General features: G+C 37.3%; 1 protein-coding gene across 1 annotated transcript; it reads right to left on the bottom strand.

Annotated features, from left to right (window-relative positions):
* Positions 1-6,587: 6,587 nt before the first annotated feature.
* On the bottom strand, positions 6,588-23,381 carry LOC140168021 (uncharacterized). The gene is made up of 9 exons (XM_072191325.1): positions 22,790-23,381; positions 18,071-18,174; positions 16,707-16,852; positions 15,870-16,006; positions 13,570-13,762; positions 10,296-10,438; positions 9,029-9,160; positions 7,975-8,215; positions 6,588-7,446 (listed from the first exon to the last, which is right to left on the bottom strand). Exons 1-9 carry the CDS (start codon positions 23,331-23,333, stop codon positions 7,308-7,310), a joined length of 1,779 nt encoding a protein of 592 aa, XP_072047426.1. The 5' UTR covers positions 23,334-23,381; the 3' UTR covers positions 6,588-7,307.
* Positions 23,382-24,122: the final 741 nt, after the last annotated feature.

Raw genomic sequence — 24,122 nt, 5'->3', positions numbered from 1 at the left:
AAGTGGTAGTGCCACCCCCCCACCCATCGTGATAGTACAGCGAATCCTCTCGTTTTTCAACAGCTACGCATGGCGATTTTGTTCGAGATAGGCCGAGCGACTCAGGCTAAGCATACCATGACTATCATATGAGATACCACAGAGTTTCTATATTCTACACATTATTATGATTTGTGCATGCTCTAGTACCCCATATGATGTTGCTATTACAAGAAAAATCGATTTGTTTTCAGGTAAAAGTCAGGTTTTGTTTCCAGTACACTAACTTGAAATGCAATACACTAATTAGCGGCGACTGCTGTTTGTTGTGTATATGTTTTACTGCATTTTGTGTGTAAAGATTTTTAAATCGCCGTAAAAATTGTGATATATTTAATTTTGAGAATTACAATTATACTTTATAGGTATAAAGGAACATGTTCAGCCCATTCAGTTAAGATCCAGGTGCAAGTCCTATAACACAATGCATATGTAAACTTTCTTTATCTGTGTCAATAATAGAATATTGATTTCAATGGAGTATGGAGCTGTATGGAAAAAATATTTATAATATAGGGTGTTGACACTGTGCCCCGGTTACTTACAGGGTAAAAAAAATTTGAAGTGCACATGAAACGACACAAAAATCAGTTTCACTATAGATTAGGAAATATTTTTATTATTTTATGCTAAGTGTTTCATGATGACAAAATACAATATGTATAAACAACAGCACAGTTACTGTGACCTGAATATATTCATATATAGTAAAGAGGTGAAAGACACTATTTGTACATACTTCACTGAATACTCTCAAACTGATGGAATAATGGGGTTACATTTTCGTCATCAGACTTCTGTGCTCATATCAAATTGGTGTTTCCATATTAAATGTACCTTACAGATTCATGTAACATGTCAGTATACAGTGGCGTACCGTGGCCGCTCCTACCCCGGGGGGCTGAAGAAAATTAAATTTTGCCGTCCCTTCCTCAACAGCCCGAAAAGGTTGACCTAATTTTTTTTTTTTTCGGTGGTTTGAAAAAGTGGAGGAAAAAAAAAAAAAGGATTTTAGGCGCTAGCGCCCTAAAAGCACAATTTTTTAAGTTTTTAATACTTTTTCAAACTTTTCCGCCCTTTTTTCTTTACTAATTATTTTTGCCGCCCCTTCTTCTTCCGCCGCCCTTTTGTTCTGGCCGCCCCTACTTTGACCCCGGGGGCTGGCACCTCCAAAATATGCGCATGGTACATGGCTTTGTCTAGCAATGTTAACACATGTATCTGTTTATACACTAACAAAAAAAAGGCGGCAAAATCTGAATTTTTATGATTTTCTAAATGAGCAAATCACTGAAAAGGCATTGAACAGGTATGACAAAAGAGTCCATGTGTGGTATATGCTAGTCAAGAGAAGAATGATAATTTAAAATAAAGAATAAGTAAAATACAGTATTATATATTCCCATCATTTAGGGGCTGTGCAATAATTATGAGGGGAACAAGCCATTTTTGGCAGGCAGAGAGAGGGAGGAGCAATTTTTGTCATGCCGTTTGAAAATTTAGCCCCCTTCCATAATTATTACACAGCCCCTTATGCATATTAATTAAATTCAGCACAAAGTGTACTAGCTCTAGATTTAGTAAGAATGTCTTCATCAACAAGCTATTATGCATTATAGGCAACATCATTAATTGACAGATACCTGCAAACTGCAGGGATGTCAATTAACACTAAACCATTAAGTACACCCATTTAGGCACAAGTTTATCACACTCTCACACCAAAGTAGAAAATATCATGCCAATTAAGTAGTAAATATTACACCATGAGCTGCCAAAGTAGTAAAATATCATGCATCATCAAAATATTATCATGTGAAAATAACCAATAAGGCCAAGGAAAGTCGATTTTGAGTTTCCCGTCACCCGCCCTCACTTCATTTTCTGACCCTCACTTGAATTCATTGTTGTGATTTTCCAAAAAATACCAATAAAAACTGGTTATATTTGCAAAAAAAAATATGAATATCCCTTTTTTTTTTTTTTTTTTCAAAATCAAAACATACATTTTGCTGGCAACCTTGCAGACTCTTTTTAATATACTTTTGAATCTCATTTGGGCTAAACATCCATCTTCAAGTGAGTGAGCGGCAAATAACAACACATTTTACATGCGTGTTGGTCATATAATGAAAGGCAGACAAATAATGAATAATGAAAAAGTTACCTCACTTGTTTTCAAAAATTATGTGACGGGAAACTCAAAATTGACTGTTAGGGGCCTAATATAGTGTAAAACTGTTGCACCGAATCCAAATGGCTTCATTTGGTCTTTCGTTTTCCACGGCTGAGGGGGCTGAACATCCCCTGTGTTGTGCAAGCGCGACGGGCAGTGCTTGGGCGCAGAATACAAATTTTTATTCAAGTTTATCATTTTAGACAATATCCCATGCCAAGCAATTCCGAAAAGTTGACAGCCCTGAACACTAGGTCTTAGCTAGAAATTGAAGGTTGCCCATCATTTGAATAAAATTGCATGTCCTAATTTGACCTTTAAAACATTTACCAGACATCTATAACCCATTGGGGGTTCAAAAAAGTTCAAATATGTGCTTATATGGCCTTGTTATACAAATTGGGTCTACTAAAAAGGGCAATTAGCTTCTCAAAACATACAATTTATAATATAGCATCTGTCAAAGGCATTAATTTTGCCCATCCCAGGAGCAAACCCCCCGTCCAAAATGACGGCCAGACGGGTAGCTAGCTAAGACCCTGGCCCTGAAGCTTTTTGACAGTACACACCCCCCATGCCAATCCAAATAAAACATCTGGCCTTTTTTGAAGGAAAAATTCACCAAAGGTCCATTTTTTTTCAGTAGATAAACGTTAAAATTGGCCCCTTTTTGAAGGAAACACTTTTGAACCTGCCGCACTCACTAAAATAAATCTTGGCTACAGGTCTGGTACATCATTTTCAAACTATTCCTTCAAAAATATACAAAAAAATACTGCTATCTATTAAAATGTACAATTACGGGCAAACCATGTCAGATGTAGAATATTGCATGATTTCATGTGACAAAATATGTAAAAATTCCTTTTTGTTTTTATTTGTTCATACATAATTTTCTTATATTTGAGAATCGGTTTCTAACGTGCTGTTTCAAGGCGATCTGCATTTGCATAGTCAAACTAATAGTCCCTGTTTTTCATACCATTTAATTAAGATGTGAACAGTGACGTACCAGGTGAAATTTCCAAGGGGAAAAACTGCAAAATCTACCAGGAGAAATGCAGTGCGTGAAAATGTGCATGAAATGCTATAAAAACCAGGATAAAGAACTGAAAAATGTTACGGGATTTCAGCTTTTTTCTTGTTGCTCAAATTAACATGTTCTCTTTTAGTTATTTTACCCTATTTCATGCCATTTTTCAGGGTTTTTTTTAGCATGTTCAGCTTTTCCAAAGTTTCAGGTCTGAAAGAAGATGCAAATTGCAAATTTGTATCTAGTCCTGCTATTTCAAACCGGAGGAAAACCCCGCCCCCGTTCAGTACGCCACTGGATGTGGATCTGACATTGTTTCATTTTAATAACATCGATCATATCGATGGTACACATACAAATATACATACAAATTTTTTCTTTATCATAATTAATATCTATTGTACATTATAAATTTGACAAAATACATACACCAGATCTCTTGCTATCCTAATCTCATAATTGATACATTCATCAATGTAATTAAGTACTAATATGTGACAATTACAATTGATTGCATATTTAAGAATACATTCTCTAGCTATTTTGTCTAATAACCAGCAAAAACAAAACTGTTCTTATTAACATTACAGATGCAGTGGAGTAGAGGGGCAAGGACAGAAATTCAACTTCATTATAACCAATATAAATTAGTGCACATTTTCGTGCAGCAGAGTGAAGAATTTGGAGTGGGGCACCCTTATGTATCCTTGGCCCTGGGCACCACAACGCCTAGCTACACCACTGTATAAATGTGTTAAAAGTTTTTCATAACGTTTTTTAACATTTAGTACAGTTATGACCCAAGTTTGGTTGCAATAGCATTTGTACATACAGGCTGAGAGCATTTAATCAAAACTGTAATCAAAACTGTAATCAAAGTAATCAAAGTGTCACATACAGCCAGACATACCCCCACATATAAAATATTTCCTTCCATATAAAACCACTGTAATGTTATCAAATGCTCTTGTTATTCCCCACTTTGATTATGGCAGCATGGTCTGGTCAAATTTTAGTGTAGAGTACCATAATAGGCTTCAGGTACTTCATAATAATTTAGCTAGAATAATTCTCTCAGCAGATATAAGGACACCAACTAATGATTTAATGAATACATTGCAGTGGGTTAAACTTGATCAAAGATGGCATAATACTCTATTAATGACTGTTTTCAAATGTTTAAAGAACGAATATCCATCATACTTATCTTCTCAATTTGATTTTGTTCATGATAACCATAATCATATAACTAGAAATCATACTTCAAATACATTGATTGTTCCAAAATTTAAATCAAATTCAGGTCAACGTGCTTTTCACGTCAGGGCAGCCTATGCATGGAATTCTTTGCCACCGACAGTAAGAGCGCAGATGGAAAATATGACTTTAGGCCAATTTCAGTCAAAAATTAAAGAAATTTAGGCCTGTCTTTATCTACATTTTGTTCATTTGCTTGCTTATTTTTTGTATAAATATAATTATTGTATTTCTGTATTTTGAACCATGGTATTTATAATTTTCTTGTATTTGATGATACCATTATACTTATTTGTAATACTAGTATATTATGTATGCTATTTTTTGTAAATATTGTGTATCATAATATATTTTGTTGCTATAACATGTATACAATGAGGGCCTGCTTGAAAAGCAGTGCTTGTCACTGAAGCAGTATTACCCTCAATAAAGAAAGAATAAATAATAATAATAATAATACATACAGCCATCCATATGGCAAAGTGATTATATAGTCGCCTGTCTTATCAGGCGAGACAAAAATGTTGTCAAAATGTTATTGTAAAATATTTTTGGCACACAATTTAGCAAAATATTTTGCTTATATTATCTTATAAATAACATTATGATAGAATGTTTTCCATCAAGTTTTCAAAAATCATTTTGGAACGTTCGTTATATAACATTTTGTGTTTGCTGGGTACATATAAATATATACACGTTGGTCATTTTTTGTGTTTGTTAAGTTTATTTTATAGAAAGTTAAAGCAGGATGGTCTGATTTCATCAAATGATTTCCACCTTGGTCAATTGACCTTGATCCCACTCACCACCTGTGATGTCTGATGTCAGCTAGTATTCCAAACCCCTCTTGATATGAAAACCAAAAATGTACATTGAATGCCCTGTATAGAATACAGTGTAAGAAGTGGGTTGAGACACATCTGTGTACATCCATATCAAAAGGATGCACTTGTCAGCTAGGAAGAAATTATAAAAACCCAAACTAATCTCAAGTGGATGTCACCGTCACATATGGTTTTGGAATGTTCTCTGTATTCCTAAACCATGTGAATATTGGGATGATTTAAAGTGACCTCCACTTGAGATGAGTCTAGTATTTATTCATAGCTATTATGTAAAAATAGACACATGTAGCAGCTAACAAGTCTATCTTTTTTGATATGGATGTACACATTTTGGCTTACAAAGTCCAAACAAAACATTTTTCAATCCCAATATTTCACAGGGTCAATGAGAATAACATGGGCTTTCCACTAATACCAGAATCTCAAATTGACCCTTTCAGTAAATCCCATAAGCCTTTGCGAGTACACCTGAGATGTCGTCATTTGACATCACGCCTATCTGCGCCATTGCGCACATCGGTTATCGAACATCGTTACTGCACATTGCTAGTCTGCGTGATGTCAAATGACGACATCTCAGGTGTACTCGCAAAGACTTATGGGATTTACTGAAAAGGTCAATTCTAAAGAGAAAAAGTGAGGACAAAGTTTTTGATCAGACCACCCTCCTTTAATGTTAAGACAACACTTCATATGATAATGATAAACAATACTTACACCTAGACTTTCCTGAGCTAAGATTAGATTGTAATATGATTTTGGTAATAAAGGTAAATAATTATAATTTGGTATCAATATAGGATATAGAAAACATTGTACATGTATCAAAATGCTATTGAATTAATTCAAGCCATTTACCACTTCTATTCTATATTGCTATTAAATACTTTTGTATTTTCAGTTGTTGGGTACAGGTCATTTCAACTGAACCAAAATTATGAGCCCTGGGAGCAGGGGTAGTGTAGACTGCATTCGGGAGTCCTGGACTCACCAAAATACAGTTCGGGCCCCTATTTTTGAATTATCTGCAAGTTCAGGGGTTCCTGCAGAGTGCAGACCCCCAGTTTTTCAATCCAGCACTACCGCAGACATACTATTTGCTGCATTTGTGCAACTCGGACTCACCAAACTCTACACAGACCCCCTATTTTTTTTTTATTTTCTGCAAGTTTTAGGGTCTGAAGTGTTTTGTTCTAGCACTATACCCCTGCCTGGGAGGAGGGTAAATGGGGGGACTGTGGGAGGCAAGACATTTTTTGGGAAGCCCAAAAGGGGGGGGGGGACAACAAGAAATAAGCAGGTCAAAATGAGGGGTCGAGGAAATTTCTGGCCCATATGGGCCTCCTTTTCAATAAAAAAGGCTTTATAAGTAAAGCTCTAGGCTTAGAAAAACAGTACAGAAAAGTTCCAATCATGTACCATGTTGGTCTTACTTGACACAGCATATTGAATGTGGTGTCCAATACAATGGTCGAATTTGCCCAGGGAATATGCATTGAAATTGGCAGAAATTGAATAGTTGGTTGAAACAGGTTGATGGTCGAACATGAGCAATGTATTTTGTCCTCCTGAACAGGTACTTGTTGATTTGCAAGTCGGAAGTGTTAATATCGTCACAAATGTGGACCATTTTACCATTTGTTAAGTCCATGAGAACTACCTGCCTATTGGTCAAAAAGAAGTTATCAATTGAACCAATCAGCAACATTGTTAGAATAATTTCACCATGCAAAATTGGGGCGAATTATTTACAAAGCTTCATTCTGATTGGTGATTTAAATGAAGATATCATGTAAATGACCAATCAGAGGCAATGTTAGATCGGCAGGTAGTACTCAAAAAAAGTCCCGGGTGTTAAGTACATTAAAATCTGATGTCACAGGCAGGTGGCTAGCTAAGACACTAATTCTCAATGATGAGTGGGTCGCTGACAGGCTGACAGACAGACAGACATCTATGACTTAAGAGCCAGAGCTTTGATCTCATCCTGTAATACCCTGGTGATATGCATAGCTTTCTGTGCCTCTTCACCACCAATCTTCTCAAGGGCGACTTGGGCTGCTTCCCTCACATTCGAGATGGGATCATTCCGCCTACATGAAAGAAATGAAGAAATGGACCTCAGACAAACTGATGAAAGAAACACATGTGTACTATGAATTCATTAATTGTATCATTTTCACTGTGGATGTTGATCTGTTTTGTCTGAAGGAAATACAAAAAGTTTTAAGAAACATTTTTTTTTTCAGATGATTTTACAAAATAGATTTTTATATTGAGCAATGACTGGCCTCCACTTTAGACAGCCCTTGTTCAAGTGATCAGGCCCATACATACTGGGCATACACAGCAAATTCACAAGGGTCCACTTTTTGCAATTTTTGGTGATAAGAAATTTTTAGGGGGTTTATATCCACTTGTTACAAAACAATCTGCCCAAAATGCACTTTTCATTTGAAACGGTAAACATTTTGGAAGTCCTGCACCGTATAAATCATGCATATGAACCTGCAAGTGATAATCGCAAATTAATTAAAACACTAGAATCTAGGGTGTTCCTAGTGTTGTGTTTGTAAGATTTACCAACTGTCTAAGATTTAAAAATTTGTGACGCTACTTACCAGAGATGTACAATAGTCGACACTGCTTGCTTAGCTTTGATGTAACCCAACGACAGACAACCACTCTCACGTACCAATCTATCTTTATCACGCAGCAATCTCAGCAGACTATTAGTGACACGTTTGTTGCCAGAGCTTCCTACTCGAGCCAATGAGATAGCAGCTACAGCTTTCACGTTGGGGTCTTTGTCTTTACAAAGGTCAAGGAGTGCTTCCAGTACTGTTGGGCTGTTGAATTTGGCTACCAAAAATAAAATTAAGGAGAAAAGGAATGAACGTTAAACTAGGCAGGCAGGTATTAAACTGGATGGGCACACAAAATGTAGTGGAAGTGGAATGTCATGCTAGAATTTAGATGAAATTCTGAAACATAAGTTTTAACATAGTTATTAAAATAACTATGTTCTTGGTTTTTAGCACTATGTAGGGCTCTTGAATTTGGTTACCAAAAATAAAATTCTGGCAAAAGGCAAGTTTAAATCAGCAGGTTCTAACCATACAGAATGTAAAAGCACCAAATTTTGTATGGAGTGTACCCAGTAAGTTTTGAAAAACTTGGCATTACATCTGTATCACCAAAAATGGGACCTATCAACAATATGCTAAAGGTTTCTTTGGCAGATGTCAAGAATTTGCCACCACTTGCCATGTACCCAAAATGGACATTATGGGACATCACTAAATTTGCCCAAAAGGCATCCAAATTTACACTTGGGCATATCCATATATCATGAAACATACATGAAGACACCCTCCCTGGTCATTTTTGTTACATATTGCAAATTTGTTTCTAAAACCCCATGGACACTGCTGCCATTGTCACCATGCCTTTGATTGGATAATTAAGCGATATAATCATCAGAGTAACCAATCAAAACAGATCTTTTAGATTAATAGCAATTTTAAGCATAATCCCCTTCAGCCCTAATGACTTTTCTAATCACATCTCTGATTGGTTCAATACATGATATAGCTCTCTTTGTAACCAATCAAAATTTGACTGGTATATTGCCCATGGGGTTAATGGCATGATATCATATAAGTTTAAGCTTACCAAGATTTTGTATAGCATCAATGCGTACTGTAGAATCCATGTTGAACACCAATCTCATAGTGTAACTCTCTAAGGCTTGCTGCTGAACACATCTCCAAAAGTCTGTCTTCTCACCATCAAGGAAGCAAAATTCTATATCAGAGAGAAAGACAACAAAATTACCTTATTTCATAAAAATAAATTCATTTGATAGAATTGTGGACCATTATACATTGTATGTGAACACAAAATGAAGGCAAGTGCATGCCCGGAGGGGGTACTCACATGTAAATGGGGTATGGGTATGTGCGGCGGTCAAGGGTCCCTTTTTCAGGCTCCCCGGCAGTTCCTTAAGCCCTACATTTGGATCATGCTCCAGTTCTTCAAGCCTCAAACTCTGGTAATTGTAGCTCTTTAGCCAAAATTTGGAAAATTTTGGATTTTTTAAAGCTCCAAAGCTTATAATTGGCCCAATTTTAGTTCACAAGACCCACCAAAAATGTTGAAATTTCAGTTCATCAAGCCTCTATTTTTCCCAAAATCAGTTCTTAGTTCCCAAAGTTCGGCGCTCCGCGCCGCACACCCCTACCAAAATTTCAGTTGAGTGCCCCCCCCCGGGAGTGCATGCCTGCTTGTTGGGAAGAACACATTTTATAATGACAGCTATCTATATACCTGTCTGTAATTTAGAAATTGTATCTTTAAATGTACATGTAATGATGAGAAGTATAAATGTACACATTGTCAGAAAGGAAGTGATGCACAGAATCCAATTGGCCTAGCTAGATTCCTGCAAAAATTAACAGTTTTTGAGAAAATCTCAAAATTTGATTTTACTTTACTGACTTGAGGAAGGTATACGGACTATAGTTTGGAGTGGGGTCTTGGCTAGAATTTGACAAGTGCCCATCATTTTTACCAACCAAGACTACCTGTCCAAAATGACCCCCAAAACATAAACCAGTCCTCTGCCTTTCTGAGGCTCAGTCAGTTCAAATAGCTATTGCTATAGCCTTGATTTACTTGTCTTGTTTTCTGTACATTTTCATCCTTTAGCTACCAATGTGTTCCTGCTCCCTTCGTTCGTTCTGTTTCCACGCCTTCCTTTTTTTATATTCCCTCTTGTTAACATTTCTTACCATCAATCTCTATGGATGCGGGTATGGATGACATGAAGCTACCATTCAAAGGTTTTCTGTACATTTTCCTCCTAGCTACCAATTTGTCCTTGCTCTCTCCCCTCCATTATATTAATATTCCCTCTTATGTATATATATCTTAGTCTTACCATCATAATGGAATTTCTGTATAATGGCATCCTCATCTTCATCAATCTCTCTATGTATGACAGCCATGAGCCATTCAATGTTCTCCTGTCCATATTGAGCATTCAGTTGATCACTGTAATCCTTGCAGAAAACCTCCTTGAACCTGTGTGGATAAAATAGCCAGTAAAACTTATAACACACACTGTCACCTGTAAGCTTAAAAGAATTGTCTGATTAGACCTGATACATGTATCTTTAATACTCCCGATTCCAGAAAAATACAGCACCATTGTTTTTGGAATTTAAAAAATATTTTGCCAAATGAAACAAATTTAATATTATTGCAATTTGAGGCCATACAGACAAACAAATTATGATATACCAGGTGTTGATAGCGACCTTATGTCTGTTTGGTTCTGTTTGTCTGCTATGTGCACAGTGATTTTCATCACTTCCAACATTTGTACTTTTGTACTGTTTTCCTGACACTATGTGGGCTGTGGAATTTGCAATTTATGGCCATCGAACTTGGCCTGTTTTTGTGCTTATATTGGTTGTTTGATTTATCGTATCTGTTTATGTGCACAGTGATTTTCATCACTTGCTCTAGTGTACTTTTGTATTCCCATTGATTCATGTTGTTTCTACAGATTTAGCAGTTTTGTGGGCCTTGGAACTGGTAATTTTTGGCTATCGAACTTTACCTACTTCTAATGCCTACATTTGCGTACCGTCTAGTCTGTAATTTACTTGTTTCCCCACATCAAGTTGGTGTACCTTGCTTTTTTTTCTTTCCATACTAGTATATATAAAGGATATTTGCAATTTGCATCCCAGTCATAACACATGATGTGAAGACTTATGATGCAAAACATGCTATTCTAAATGGCTTGCTTTTGTATGTTTTTGCATAGTTATTTTATCTATTGTGTAGCTATCTCATCCTTCATTAGGGGCACTTTATTATGGTGAATATGTATTAAAAGTTCACATCCATTCAATAACAAAAATGAAAAGGAAATAAGTACATTTGCATTAAAAGTAAAACATTACATTACACTTTTAATAATATTGATAACAAAAGCCAAGGTCCATATCATTTTGCTCAGTACTTAAACAAACACTTCAGAGCTTCCTGCTGGTAGGTGTAGTTTGTTTTACATTCCACAAGCCCCAAATCAAATAACTGCTATCTATCAATAAATATAAACAACTGTTATTCAGGTCATATCAGTGCCATTGATAAGGCCACATAAAATTAATTTTGGGTTCTCATCCACAGGATTATCATGCATGAATTGATGAGGCCCATGCACCAAAAGCCCCCCCCCCCCCAAAAAAAAAGCTTGTAACTTTTTAGACTTACAAGCCCAACAGGCTAAGATTAAAGGTGAAGTGACCCGAAAGACTCGTTCCCCAACTTTTAATATCTCATCAAAATGCAGATTTTGGTATCAGGTGAAATCCCTTAATGATAACTGCAGTGAAATTAAAGCCTGAAATGTGTTTTATCTAGACTGTGTAGACAACAACATCATGGCAGTTTTGTGGTACACCATGCATCCCATTTCCGGAAAGTCATCTTGGGCCACTGTTGTACCCTTTCTTGCTTCTATAATCTAATTCTAATACTAAGCACTGGAGCAGTTTAACTCAAAATATGAAATACAGAATATTGATAAGCCTAAACATGGAATTTTGGGTGATAAGCCTCAATGTGAGGTAGAAAAGATGTGTTTACAAAGATACTACCGACCTTTAAATTATATTATCTAAAGTAACTGACTATGGCTATAAATCAAAGATCTGAAGCCTTATGTTATTCAATACTCCAATCAGTGTAATTGAGTACATGTCATGATTATATTACAGCTATAACTCAAGGATTTTGAAGCTTTTTGTTATGTGATATTTCCTCTCAGTGCAATATTGCAAGAGCACATATTATGTGACCAGCTCCAACAAAACCCGGAACAAGTCGCCAGTCATGTTTTTGAGTTATAGGCCTTTTAATTTTGGAATTCTTAATTTCATGGTATTTGACCTTGGGACTGAGTGGGCTTTCAAATGAAACTAATTAGCCAATTACTCAGATAAGCAGTTTGCAAAAATATCAAGGTCGATATCAGTTACAAAATTAATCATATCTTGAAAAGTATTGATGAAATGTCTCGTGCTTACATTTGTATTAAAATCATGAAATGTCAAAAATGCGACTTGTTCCTGGTTTTGTCAGAACGGGTCACATATATATCATCTCTGCCGCTGCTTCGTTGGCAATGTTATTATTGCCTACTAAAAACTAATGTATGTCAATGGAAAAGGATCATTAGTTTCCAATTGGATGACCAAAAAATAAGGACAAGATCGCTTTTCAATTTTCATGATAAATATAATAGGATCTTCTCAGCCGCTGCTTTGTTGGCAATTTATGATTGCCTACAAATTAAAAAGTAATTATGTAATAGAAAATGATCATTACACTTTCCAATTATATCTATAAGCCTACCTAAAAATAAGGAAGATTGAGGTACAATGGGAAGCTGTTAGGGGGTAGTCACAGTCGTTGTACTGATGGACCCTGCGCCACTTGCAGGCTACAAACGTGGTTCGACATATTCTAATGACGGCGGAATAAATGTAAAGCGCTTTGAGGCTGTTTACGGCATAAAGCGCTATATAAATATCTACAGTTATTTTTTTTTTCTTTTCATTATTCATTATAGGTAAAACTTCACACAGGGCCAGTCCAAGGTAATTTGGCTTAAAACATGCTTCAGGAAATGTTTTAACAAGTCAAATAGCATTGCATTTTTTTCCTTATCTTTTGTATTTTGTAGTATCAAAACAAGCTGAATAAAGGTAAACAGCAGGCCTATACAGTTCCTGTTTAAACAATTATTCTGTGGAAGCCGAAGTGAATGATGAAAAACTGAGGAGAAATTATGCAGTGTTTGGTGTTTTCACATCACAGATACATGGGGAACGGCACATGTTTTTTGTTTACATCTAAGAAGCCAATATCAATTAAAGTGACATCACAGGAAAAAGGTTTATACTAATTGCCTTCACATGTACATACATTACATATACATGGATTTCCTTGCAAACATCAAAGTTGCTACAGGACAACTGCAGTGGCGGCACTACCAGGCCCCCCAATATTTTTCTTGCTCCCCCAACCACTTTTGAGGCAAAACCCCAAAATCACATAAATTTCCACTTTTTGCGTCAATTTTGCCCTCCACCCCCAAAAGGTTGAGCTCCGAGATCAATACCACCATTTTTACTTACTTTGTCCAATCCACCGCCTCCTGACGTTGAAAATGTTTTTCCCAGAAGTCTTTGTTCTTCCCTTTCTTCTCCTTAGTAGATGATGCATCAACAGACTTGGGCATATTCAGATTGGAGCGTTGTCTCTTGTACGCAGTCCGGCGACGATTAACATCACTCTTGTCCTCTTTTCCTTCTGATGATTCTTCAAGACCTACAGATAATATTGGTTGAATGTATGGGTCACTAGCAAACAGACAGTAGTCCCACCACAATTTGGTTCAATGCCAGTACATCTTTAAAAACATGTGTGTGTATTCGAATGCTTTAAGAAACAATTTTGTGACCACTTTCAGTGCATAGTTCAAAATTCTTTTTAACAATTACAAATTTGATGTTACATATACCTCAATCAATGAGAGTTTCGTGCGAAAATTGAACGATCAATTCCCACATCTCGACGGCTGCTTCCTGGCAGAGCAGAACAGCTAGAGCAGACATTGATACACAATTTGGTTTAGGACTTGGGTCATAAATATGCGGAAGAAAGTCCCCTCGTCTCTGTTGAGTGTTTTGGCCCCCACCCCTCTTTCAGTTCACATATGTTAGTCTATCTGCGTGTTTCTACTGAGGGCCAAATTCCGAGCCATGCCGTGCCGTGCCGGGTCATGGCGGGTAACAAGCCCAGTAGAAACGATCTGGGTAATCGGTTGCCGTGTCATGCCGGGTCATGTGCGCGCCTTTCGTGATCCACCTCTTGAGGTGGATCATGCCGGGTCAAAGCGTGTAATCCGCTCAGTAGAAACGAGCCGTGTGATCGGTTGCCGGGTCGAGGTCATGGTGTTGCAAAAATATTAAAATAACGTGATTTATATTCTAAGTTGTATTATAGTAGGGGCATTATAGGCCTATAATGTAGTAGGTTCCTTCTTTCTGATATTATATACACTGGCCACATGTGTGACTCGCATGAACTTGACTTTACTTAGTCTAGGGCTCTAGGCCTAGTTCTTTATAATTAATGAGTTGGTTATATTTTGGCTGTAAATTAATTATCATAATAGCCAATTACTAGATCCACTGGTAAATTAATGCAATTTGGATTAACGAAAACACTAAATTGTGATTAGGTCCTATGCCATGAGCTGCCATACCATGCGCATATTTTTTTGGGGCTTTAGCGCCAGCCCCCGGGTCAAAGCAGGGGCGGCAAAATTGAAGGGCGGGGAAGAAGAAGGGCGGCAAAAAGGGGCGGCGGAAGATGAAGGGCGGCAAAAAAAGTTAGTAAATAAAAAAGGGCGGAAAAAGTGAAAAAATTGTACTATACATCAAAATGTGTTGTTTTTGGGGCGGTAGCGCCTATAAATCCTTTTTTTTTTTTTTTTTTTTTTTGGCTCTTCACTTTTTCTAACGACCGTAAAAAAAATTGGGGCAACCTTTTCGGACTGTTGAGGAAGGGGCGGCAAAATTGGCTTTTCTTCAGCCCCCCGGGGAAGGGGCGGCCACGGAAAGCAACTACATACGTAGACATTTAAATTTAGGATACAACCGTCTTGCGCTCGTTGAAATCTGTTTTCAGTACTTCCGGTTTACAGGAAAAAAATGCCGTGCATCGTGCGAGACCCGGCTTTCTGGTCTCAGTAGAAACAAGCTGGGTAACGGTGGCCGGATTATGATCGGTATTTTGTGCCCGGAAAATAGCGGGTCAAAAAGCCGTACCCTCAGTATAAACACGTTAAATCACAGCTAAATCATTTCCACCACTGTTTAAGGTGTGTGACCAGATTGTGGTTCAATTGTAACACATTATGTTTTCTACCTCACAATTCAGGCCTTCTATATTATAGCTACATGTACCAAACAATCTTATTCCAAGTTTTGAGTTAGCGATAGAAGTAAAAGATGTACTTTTCAACTTCTTGGGTGGTAACCATCAAAGTATATGTTTTGTTCATAATGTCAGAATGAAATATATTCCAAGCCTAAAATTTTACTGGAATTATGAGAAAAAGAGCTTTCACCTAATACCAAACTCTGCACTTTGATGTAGTAAAGTAGGGGGGATGAGACTGTCAATCTGGTCAAGTAACCAAGACACTAATTAGGTCATGCAGTCACTATGAACCACAACGGCCTCATCTCAATGGCATAGTTTAATAGCCTCAATCAAACAATCATAGTGCAAATTTTGACCTCAAGTTGTAGAGTATGAGTTTTTGTACCCAAATTTTTAAAGGTCATTCAATGGATGTACAAATGCATTGGGTTAATAAATTGTGCCCTGATAGATGAGCATGTTGTGGATCCTAGTGAGTACTCACTTTTATTGTCTTCTACCTCAATATCATCCAATTTCCTCAATGTCGACTTCATACTCTCTATAATAGCACCAAAGACACTGTCAAAGTCATTCTCCTTTGTTATCATGGTCCATTGTACAGGGGCAAGCTGAAGCTTCCTAAAAGAATAATATACAGGGATGAAAACAAGCACTGAAATATTTCCTGAAAATGTATATTTCCCTATACTTTGTACAGATCCAAGCAAAATTTCCTCATCAGGAAATTTCCTGAAGATTTACATCCATGATATAGATTGGATATTCCAGTTGAAATCCATATTCCAAACACCCCCTGTCAGGGCCTCAGATTCGACGAGAATCACTGAATCAATTCTCCTAATGATTCTGGTAACATTTGCTGCGAGAATCAATTCCTTTCATTGAATCATGCAGTAAGTGAAGGGACTCGGATGGTTTTTGATTCTCGCAAAATCTAGGCCCTGCCTATGGATGGCATGATCTTAATCTCCCACACAAGGAAGTGTAGATTTCAAATGGAGTCACCCATTCAGGTAACACCATTTGAAATTCACACTCCCTGTGTGGAAGATTAAGGTTATGTCTTCCAAATGGGGTGTATGGATTTCAACTGGAATAGCTCATTGCAGGCTCAAAAATTTGGTGATTTTGTACTTTGTTCTCAAAATTACAAACAGTGACTTAGGCAATTACCTGGGGCAATTAGCGTAGCAGGCTGACGAAATTTACGTACCATACACCTGGAATAAATCATGCATTGTTTTCCCCGAAATAGGTCCACATTTTGGAATTCCCCCAAAAAAAACCTGCCTGTGTGCATAAAAAGCTCAATACTCACTGTCCAAAATCCAAGTGTGGTAGAATATCGTCTCTCTCTTCAATGGCCACTGGAAAGATTGGTTTACTTGATACATAGGCCAAGGCTAACTCATCACGACAGTACTTAGACTGTGCAGCTGGAATACTTAATAACTGCATAAACAGCTGAAAAGAAGGTACATAATACAATAAATACTTTGTATACTACCCAGATCCAGCCTGTTGTCCAATCTGTGATTGAAAATGTCTGTAATTTATGCATTATTTTAGCCTACAATATTGAACTTCTTACTTCCTGTTACATTCTTTAAAGCTGTAATGTATGATTTCCTTCAAGTTTTAAATTTGTTCTTCTGTACTCAAAATGCTGACATAATACCAGTATTAATTGTCGGGAAGGGTTTCTGTCCATTTTGAGCTTAATTTTTTTTTTATTTTGAGGTAAAGTGAAAGAAACTCTACTGTTTATTTTGGCTGTTTAACATGCAGTTCTATAGGAGGACATAAAGTCATAATGAATTATGACTTTATGTCAAACTTTGCTCTGTTAACCTACAAATACAACAAATTTGGCTGATTCCATTTAGGTGCAAGTTGGGACATGTGTGAACATTACAAATATGCCAAGAAATCGGGTTTGAAAAAATTCACCAATTTCATATTTATATGCACCATGATTGCATATTAGCCACATAAAAAATAATTCATGTATCTAGTTCGCCTCCCTCCTCACTTTTGGGGATCATTTAAATTTTCATATACTTTATTAAATTGTTTAAAATGCTGATAAACAAACTACTACAAGTACTAGTCAGCATGAACCACCTGCATGTGTTTTTCCGGCAATATGGGGTCTAACCCTCATAATCTTACCAATTGGTCTTAAAGGGGCACGTCACATTTTGGCCATACAAAGCAGCATTCATAAATTGCTTTTTATTCTTTCTAATTAATTACTGATTTAGCATTTGGTCTTAAAGGAACCACTCTATTGATGTTTGGGTTGAAAGGGGGCATTGGTTCTTCTTTAGGCGGGCCTGCCGGGCCATTCCACTCTGTCACATTTTGGTCTTACACATGCAAGGGTATTTGTAATTTGTTTATTTTTTCTCTTCTTTTTATTCTTCTTAAAACTCTATGCCTTTACAAATCATGAAAGCCAGTTAATTCAAGCACCAGGGTCCAACTGTGCGGTCCCTTGTTTTAATCTCGCATTTTTAAATGCGCAGTATTAAAATACTGCGTGTAAAGGCTCTATTAGTATAGTAATCCCCAGCAGCATATTGCGTTATTGCCTTTTAAAAAAGTAAAGGTTTACCTTATTACAAAAGTAGGCTCACAAAGTTAATGAGAAAAAAAAATGAAAATTTACTTGATACTAACCTTTGCTTCAACGATGGCTTGCCCAATTTTGTTGAGGAATTCTGAGCCTGTATTGAGACCTTCCACGTCCACCCATACAGATATACCAGCACTTTCCAAGGCATCTAATAATTATAAGTACAACATTGTTATAGACGAATCTCAGGAGCCAAGTCATGGTCAGGATTTGGTCGGCCATTACTGGGACCCGTCTGTACCAAACTGGTGTTGTTACTGCCCAATTGGGTGGATTAAATCCGCTTAAAAATCGATGTTGAATTGTATTGTGTTGTAAACTCCCATCATTCTTTTTGTCTATGTGTAACACGGGTGATGAAATGCAGTTTAATATCCCCGCCAAATTAAGGCCACATCATTCCACATTTTAGGTGGAATAGACCTAAGGGGGCGTCCCAGCTATGGCTGCCATTGAGGTGTAGGAATGTGTGAAAATGGATTCGTCTATAGTCAAAATTCAAATAAGAGTATTGCAAATTTCATTTATTCATGAGTGGCGTAGCCAGGACTTTTCGGGGTGGGGGCAAGGCAACTTTCATAGGAGAAAAATTTGATGAAAATTGTCCAAAATAAGGATGAAGTCCCAGATAAGTGAAATATTTCAGTCTATTTTACAAGTTGACCTCAAATGACCTTAGACATCTGTTTATGACTTTGAACACCACCAATCAAAACATAATAATAATAATGGTTGCAATAGGATTTGAAAACCAAATTTTAACCAAAACCTTGTTGACAGACCCTCACCCCCACCCCCGGACCACACCCCGACACACTGACTGAGGGCAGGGCCGAATCCCCTTATGATTTGCAAAAGGAGGTGAAAGGGAGGAGGACATCCCACATCCCCCTCAGTCGCTGCTGTGAGGCCGCTCTCATGCCACTTCTTAAATTTTATTTCATTTCTGCGAAAATTGGGTCCCCCCTCTGACTGCTCTAGATCCACCAAGTGCTGCCACATTGGCCCGTCAGTTTTGCTTGTGGTTCCATTTATTTGATTAGTGTGGACTCCAGGTGTGGACTGCACTTGTGATTGCGGAAAATGCATTATAACCATTCCCACTGTTTATTTGCTGTGTGGAACCAGACATACCCACATGCTTTATCTCCAAGTATCATGTCGTTGTGGTTTCTTGATCAAACAGATCAAGCCAGATGATAAGGGCCACAACATCAACAGTGGGATGTTCTGTATGTTTGTAGCTCTCCAAGAAAAATACAGATCAGGCCTTATGAAAACAAAACCCAACAATTTCACACAATAAGGCACTTGACACTTGATTCTGAATTTAGCGTCCACCGCCCGCGTTATGAATTTTGTGCCGCGTTTGAGATGTAAAATCTGAAAATAATTCATTATTTTGCAAATTACTACTAAACCAGAAAGAAAATTTGTTCTGCAAAATTTTTAAACCCATTTTTTTTTGTATTTGAACCCTTTAAAAACTATAGAAAGCCTTGAGAACTATTAGATGAATCCATCTAAATATTTTAGCATTAAAAATATACAGGTTTTTGACCATTCCAATTATTTCAATTATACCTTTGGGATACCAGGGTAGACTACAATCCACGAAAAAAAGGTTGGCACACTTTGCCTGTCTTTTGGTATGTCTCTGCCCCCGCTCCCCCAATTCAATGTTGGACCAAGCCATGTTGTCTACAGGTCCGTGAGACACTCCAACATTGAAAGATGGGGAGTGGGGAAGGGCGAGATACAGGGGGGAGTCTGTGCGTCACATATATCACATGCATGTTTTACTATCCTCTCCAACTGTTATTGGGCACGTATTTCAATTAATTAGTACAGGTGTGCCAACTATTTTTCCCCAGATTGTAGACGAGAAATCAACCTAGCTAAAATGTTTTTACCAGATGGACATTGTTGATGTTGTAAATAATTTAACTAGGAAAGTTTGACAAATTGATGCCAAAAATGTATTTCATAATGTTCTGCATGATTGTTATTTTTGTATAAAATGAGTCAATCCCCCCCCATTTCCCCCTATCCTCAAATGTATACAGAGAGGCTAGTACAAATTGGAGTGAAGAAGACTGGCATAGTATACTTCAGAATACATTTAGTTTGTTTTAAAACTTGAAAAACAAAAAGTAAGATAATTATACTTTTATAAATGTTTATGTGTGTTTGTGACATTATATTGCGACTGGTGATACGCAATTAGAATGAACAAAAGCGCATAAGCATGCGTAAAAGGTCGCTGATAATGAAACCTTGAAAATAATGAATTTATAATGAAATAGTTGCCTCATTATGAACTGAAAAAAATGGGACACTAAACTCAACAACAAGTTTCAATAGCCTTAAAATTATAAATATAAAAATACATGATATTTAATCATTTTGTTGTAGTTTAAAACTAAACTGCTCCAAAAAAGAAACTTACCAGGTAAGAAATTTGTCTGTCAAATTCAAACGACAAATTGTGTTACACTAAATGGGATATGAGTGGAAGCAGTGTTAATTGACGCGAATTTTTACACCTCATTTGTTGCAAACGGATGAGTATTTTTGAAGTTATGCTTATTTAACCGAACCTATCCACTGGAATGAAAGTTGCACTCATACCACTTGAGATGGTTGGCAGTATACAGGTGTAATCAGTGCTCTCCTCTTCTTCTTTGCATGACTAACTTTCCTATTGCTTCTTGTGAGGATAAAAGTTCTGAACATCCTTTCATGTGTCTGTTTATTGTGTGAATTCATTGGGGCGGACCTGCAACTTTCAAATTTGATAGTAGGCTTGTTCAAATGAGCATAACTTCAAAAGTTTTGATCTGTTTGCGACAAATGAGGTGTCAAACTCAGCAGTAAATGTACACCGCTTCCACTCATATGCTATTCAGTATAATACGATTTGTCGCTTGAACTTGACAGACTAATTTCTTACCTGGTAAGTTACTTTTTGGGACCAGTTTATATTGTTTATTTTTACCTATTTGTATTTGTTACAATGTATTTGATCATATCTTATTGTAAGATGAATATCAAATCAATCAATCTTGAATCTTGTAGATGACCAGTACAAACATTAATTCCAATAAAATAATATGGTGCCTTTGCCCTTGACTAAACACAACATGAGAAAAATGAAAAATATAGGTCAGTGGCATGGTGTGCATGCAGCACTAGGAAATTCAGTTCAGATTTATTCAAGATCATTTTCTTGACTATGTCTTGACTTTTCTTAACTATTTCTTTATTTAAATTGTAAAGAAATAGAAAATGCTCAAGAAAATGTCAGAATCTGAAATAAATCTTGGTAAATGAACTTCCTAGTGGTGGGTCATCACATTGGGGGGCTGGGACACTGACCACGATTGGGGTCTGATGGGGAGGGGGGTCGGCAATTTTCCTTAGGCTATGGAACTTTTTTTAAATCACATTAATCAGATCGATTGGGGGAGGCACATGCACCTGTGCCCCTATGATGCTACGCCACTGATAAAGGTCATGAAGGTTGCTTATGGCTATAAGTAAGCCTATACACATAATGGAAAATACACAATGATAAGCCTGCCTATAATTTGGTTCACCTCAAGTTCGGTAGTGACATATATATGTGTACATATTATTGGTTGTTGCAGTATCGAGTCGCGCGCGTACATAAACGCGCTGAGTGTACACACACGCGAACAGAGACGGCTTGTTATTGGCACGCTTGCTTCGCAACTGCGAAAAAGCATTGACGTCACTACCAAACTTGAGGTGCACCAATTATATCTAGTCTTGCCAGCAAGACTTCAGTCTTTATCATAAACATAATGACATCTACGGACCTGAAGTCTTGCAGCGGTACATAGGGATGCACTGTACGTTTAAGAAATCCAAACTTCAAGCATCAAGAAATATATCTTGCATTTGTCAGTTTTACCTCAGAGATGTTGTAGACCCTCTCTACACAGTGCAGAAACATCACAAGGAGAATGCTGCTCAATATGATAAATCCAAATCATGAAAATAAAGCAATTTTGCAGAGCAATATTTTGACCACTTTTGCACTAATAGTCCGAGGTGCTCTGACGATAACACTCCGATCGCCAGGCAATCTACGTTTGTAGTAGGCCAGTGGGACAACGAAAACGCTACGTGAACGAGCTACCCCGGTATGGGCCTATACTATAATACGTAGCGTTGTAGTAGGCCAGTGGGACAACGAAAACGCTACGTGAACGAGCTATTGCACTAAGTAAATTACTCCATGAAGATTGCAGGTTTTGCCAACTCAGGGAATGTTGAACCCACCCAAAAGATGAGATCAATGTAGATCAATTATCTCAACTTTGGTATGGTAGTATAGTACAATGGGATTAAAATCATCCATGTACGCCCAGAGTCTGGTACAATGGGATTAAAATCATCCATGCAGGCCAAAACTGTCCTTAAGAGTTCCTCGTCTACATCCTTGGAGCCCAAAATGAGCCCACATATTGTGATGTTTCTTATTTGTGGAAAAGATATAAATAGAGTGCACTATAACTCAGTATGCTGAGTTATAGTTACTACTAGAACTACAATTATATCATGATCCTAGGCCTATGATACCCCCTCCCCAATGCATACTAATACTTAGCTCGTTCACGTAGCGTTTTCGTTGTCCCACTGGCCTACTACAACGTAGATTGCCTGGCGATCGGAGTGTTATCGTCAGAGCACCTCGGACTAACTAATACTATTCACGTTTATATTCATCTACTCACCTCTACATTTCCTCATCATTTCGTCATCTTTATGACTATAGCTTATCATAATGTCTTTTGGTTGTGTACTGTCAGTTCTTAGAGAACATTGTTTAGACATACTTTTTTCCAACGACATTTTTTCTTGATCGGTGTGTTCTGCGAGTAACTTGTTAAAATTTTCGTTGAAAATTGAAGGCGTTTTTTCAGTTTGTCTCAAATCGCTAGTTGAGTTAGACTCTGTGTCTGATTCCACAGACTTAGGCTGACATTCTTTCTCTAACGCTTCTTGCAGTTCTTTTTCAATTATAGATTTACAGTCACTATCATGAGATTGAACCTCAAATACCACTACTTGTGCATCTTGTGTACTTCCGGGTTGGATGCCTTTTGACCCCGTACGGGGGTGTGGTCCGGGATTTGCCAAAATATCACGGGGGTGCTCACTTTCACGCTGTACTGGGTCTACGTTGTTGAAGTTTATATCAGCTTGGTCCAAATCGTTGTTTATATCGGAGCTGTGTTCACGGTTCTTTCTGCAGTTTTTGCTGGCTCCACTTCCCATATCAGTTGATAAAATAGATGAGAAAAGAAACTCACTGAGTTTGTACGTATTCTGAAATTTCAGACAATATAAAATAATACATGTTTTATAGGCAGTAATAGGAGCCTTATTTTTTTAATGAAAAATAGTCGTGATTTGTCAGTCTATTTGTCACTCGTATCATTCAACACCTTTTAAAGCCATAATGTACAAATTCTCAGCAAGTTACTTAGTCAACTAATTCTTTACCCGAAAATTCTGAAATAAATATTATTATTAAACCGCACGGTCACGTAAGGAACGTCCATTTACTGAGCCAAAGACGGATTTTATCCCTCGGATTTCAGTATGCCTAATTCGAAGTCGAAATTGCTTTGTTGACCTACAAATACAACGAATTTAGCTGCTGGTGTAAACATTAGCCTATACGGCACAACATGACGGGTTCACTGCTATCTACTGAAGATAGCACGGCGGTGAAGTGGTCCGTGATCAAGTAAAGCTTTCGTAGCTATTCGTATATAGCATGTATTGTTTTTGTATATGCCCCTGATGCATGTGAACTGAGCAATTGTTTATAATAAGTAATTAAATAAGTAATAATAAATAATTAAATAAGTAGGATAAAGCACGTACCTACCGTGCCCCGCTACTTGCTGAATCAGCGTGCTTATTCTTCATCTTCATATTAAAAGCATGATCATGTTGATGGTGGTCGGTCCTTTGTCAACTTGGTTCTCAGCTGAGACGAAAATACCTAAACGTCTCTCAGGTTGTCAGTGCACACAGTCAGTATAGTAGCTTTCTGCA

This window comes from Amphiura filiformis, chromosome 13, assembly GCF_039555335.1.
Source record: "Amphiura filiformis chromosome 13, Afil_fr2py, whole genome shotgun sequence".
NCBI lineage: Eukaryota > Metazoa > Echinodermata > Ophiuroidea > Amphilepidida > Amphiuridae > Amphiura > Amphiura filiformis.
The sequence above is the reverse complement of the archived record's forward strand: the minus strand, read 5'-3'. Positions and strand labels throughout refer to the sequence as shown.

What these genes read in the sequence shown, in the direction of transcription:
- LOC140168021 (XM_072191325.1), bottom strand. Translation starts at nt 23,333, where the DNA reads ATGGGAAGTGGAGCCAGCAAAAACTGCAGAAAGAACCGTGAACACAGC. An exon ending in CCACACTTGGATTTTGGACA is followed by an intron (nt 16,007 to 16,706) that starts GTGAGTATTGAG and finishes TTATTCTTTTAG; the next exon opens with GAAGCTTCAGCTTGCCCCTG. An exon ending in GAGGCGGTGGATTGGACAAA is followed by an intron (nt 10,439 to 13,569) that starts GTAAGTAAAAAT and finishes TTATCCACACAG; the next exon opens with GTTCAAGGAGGTTTTCTGCA.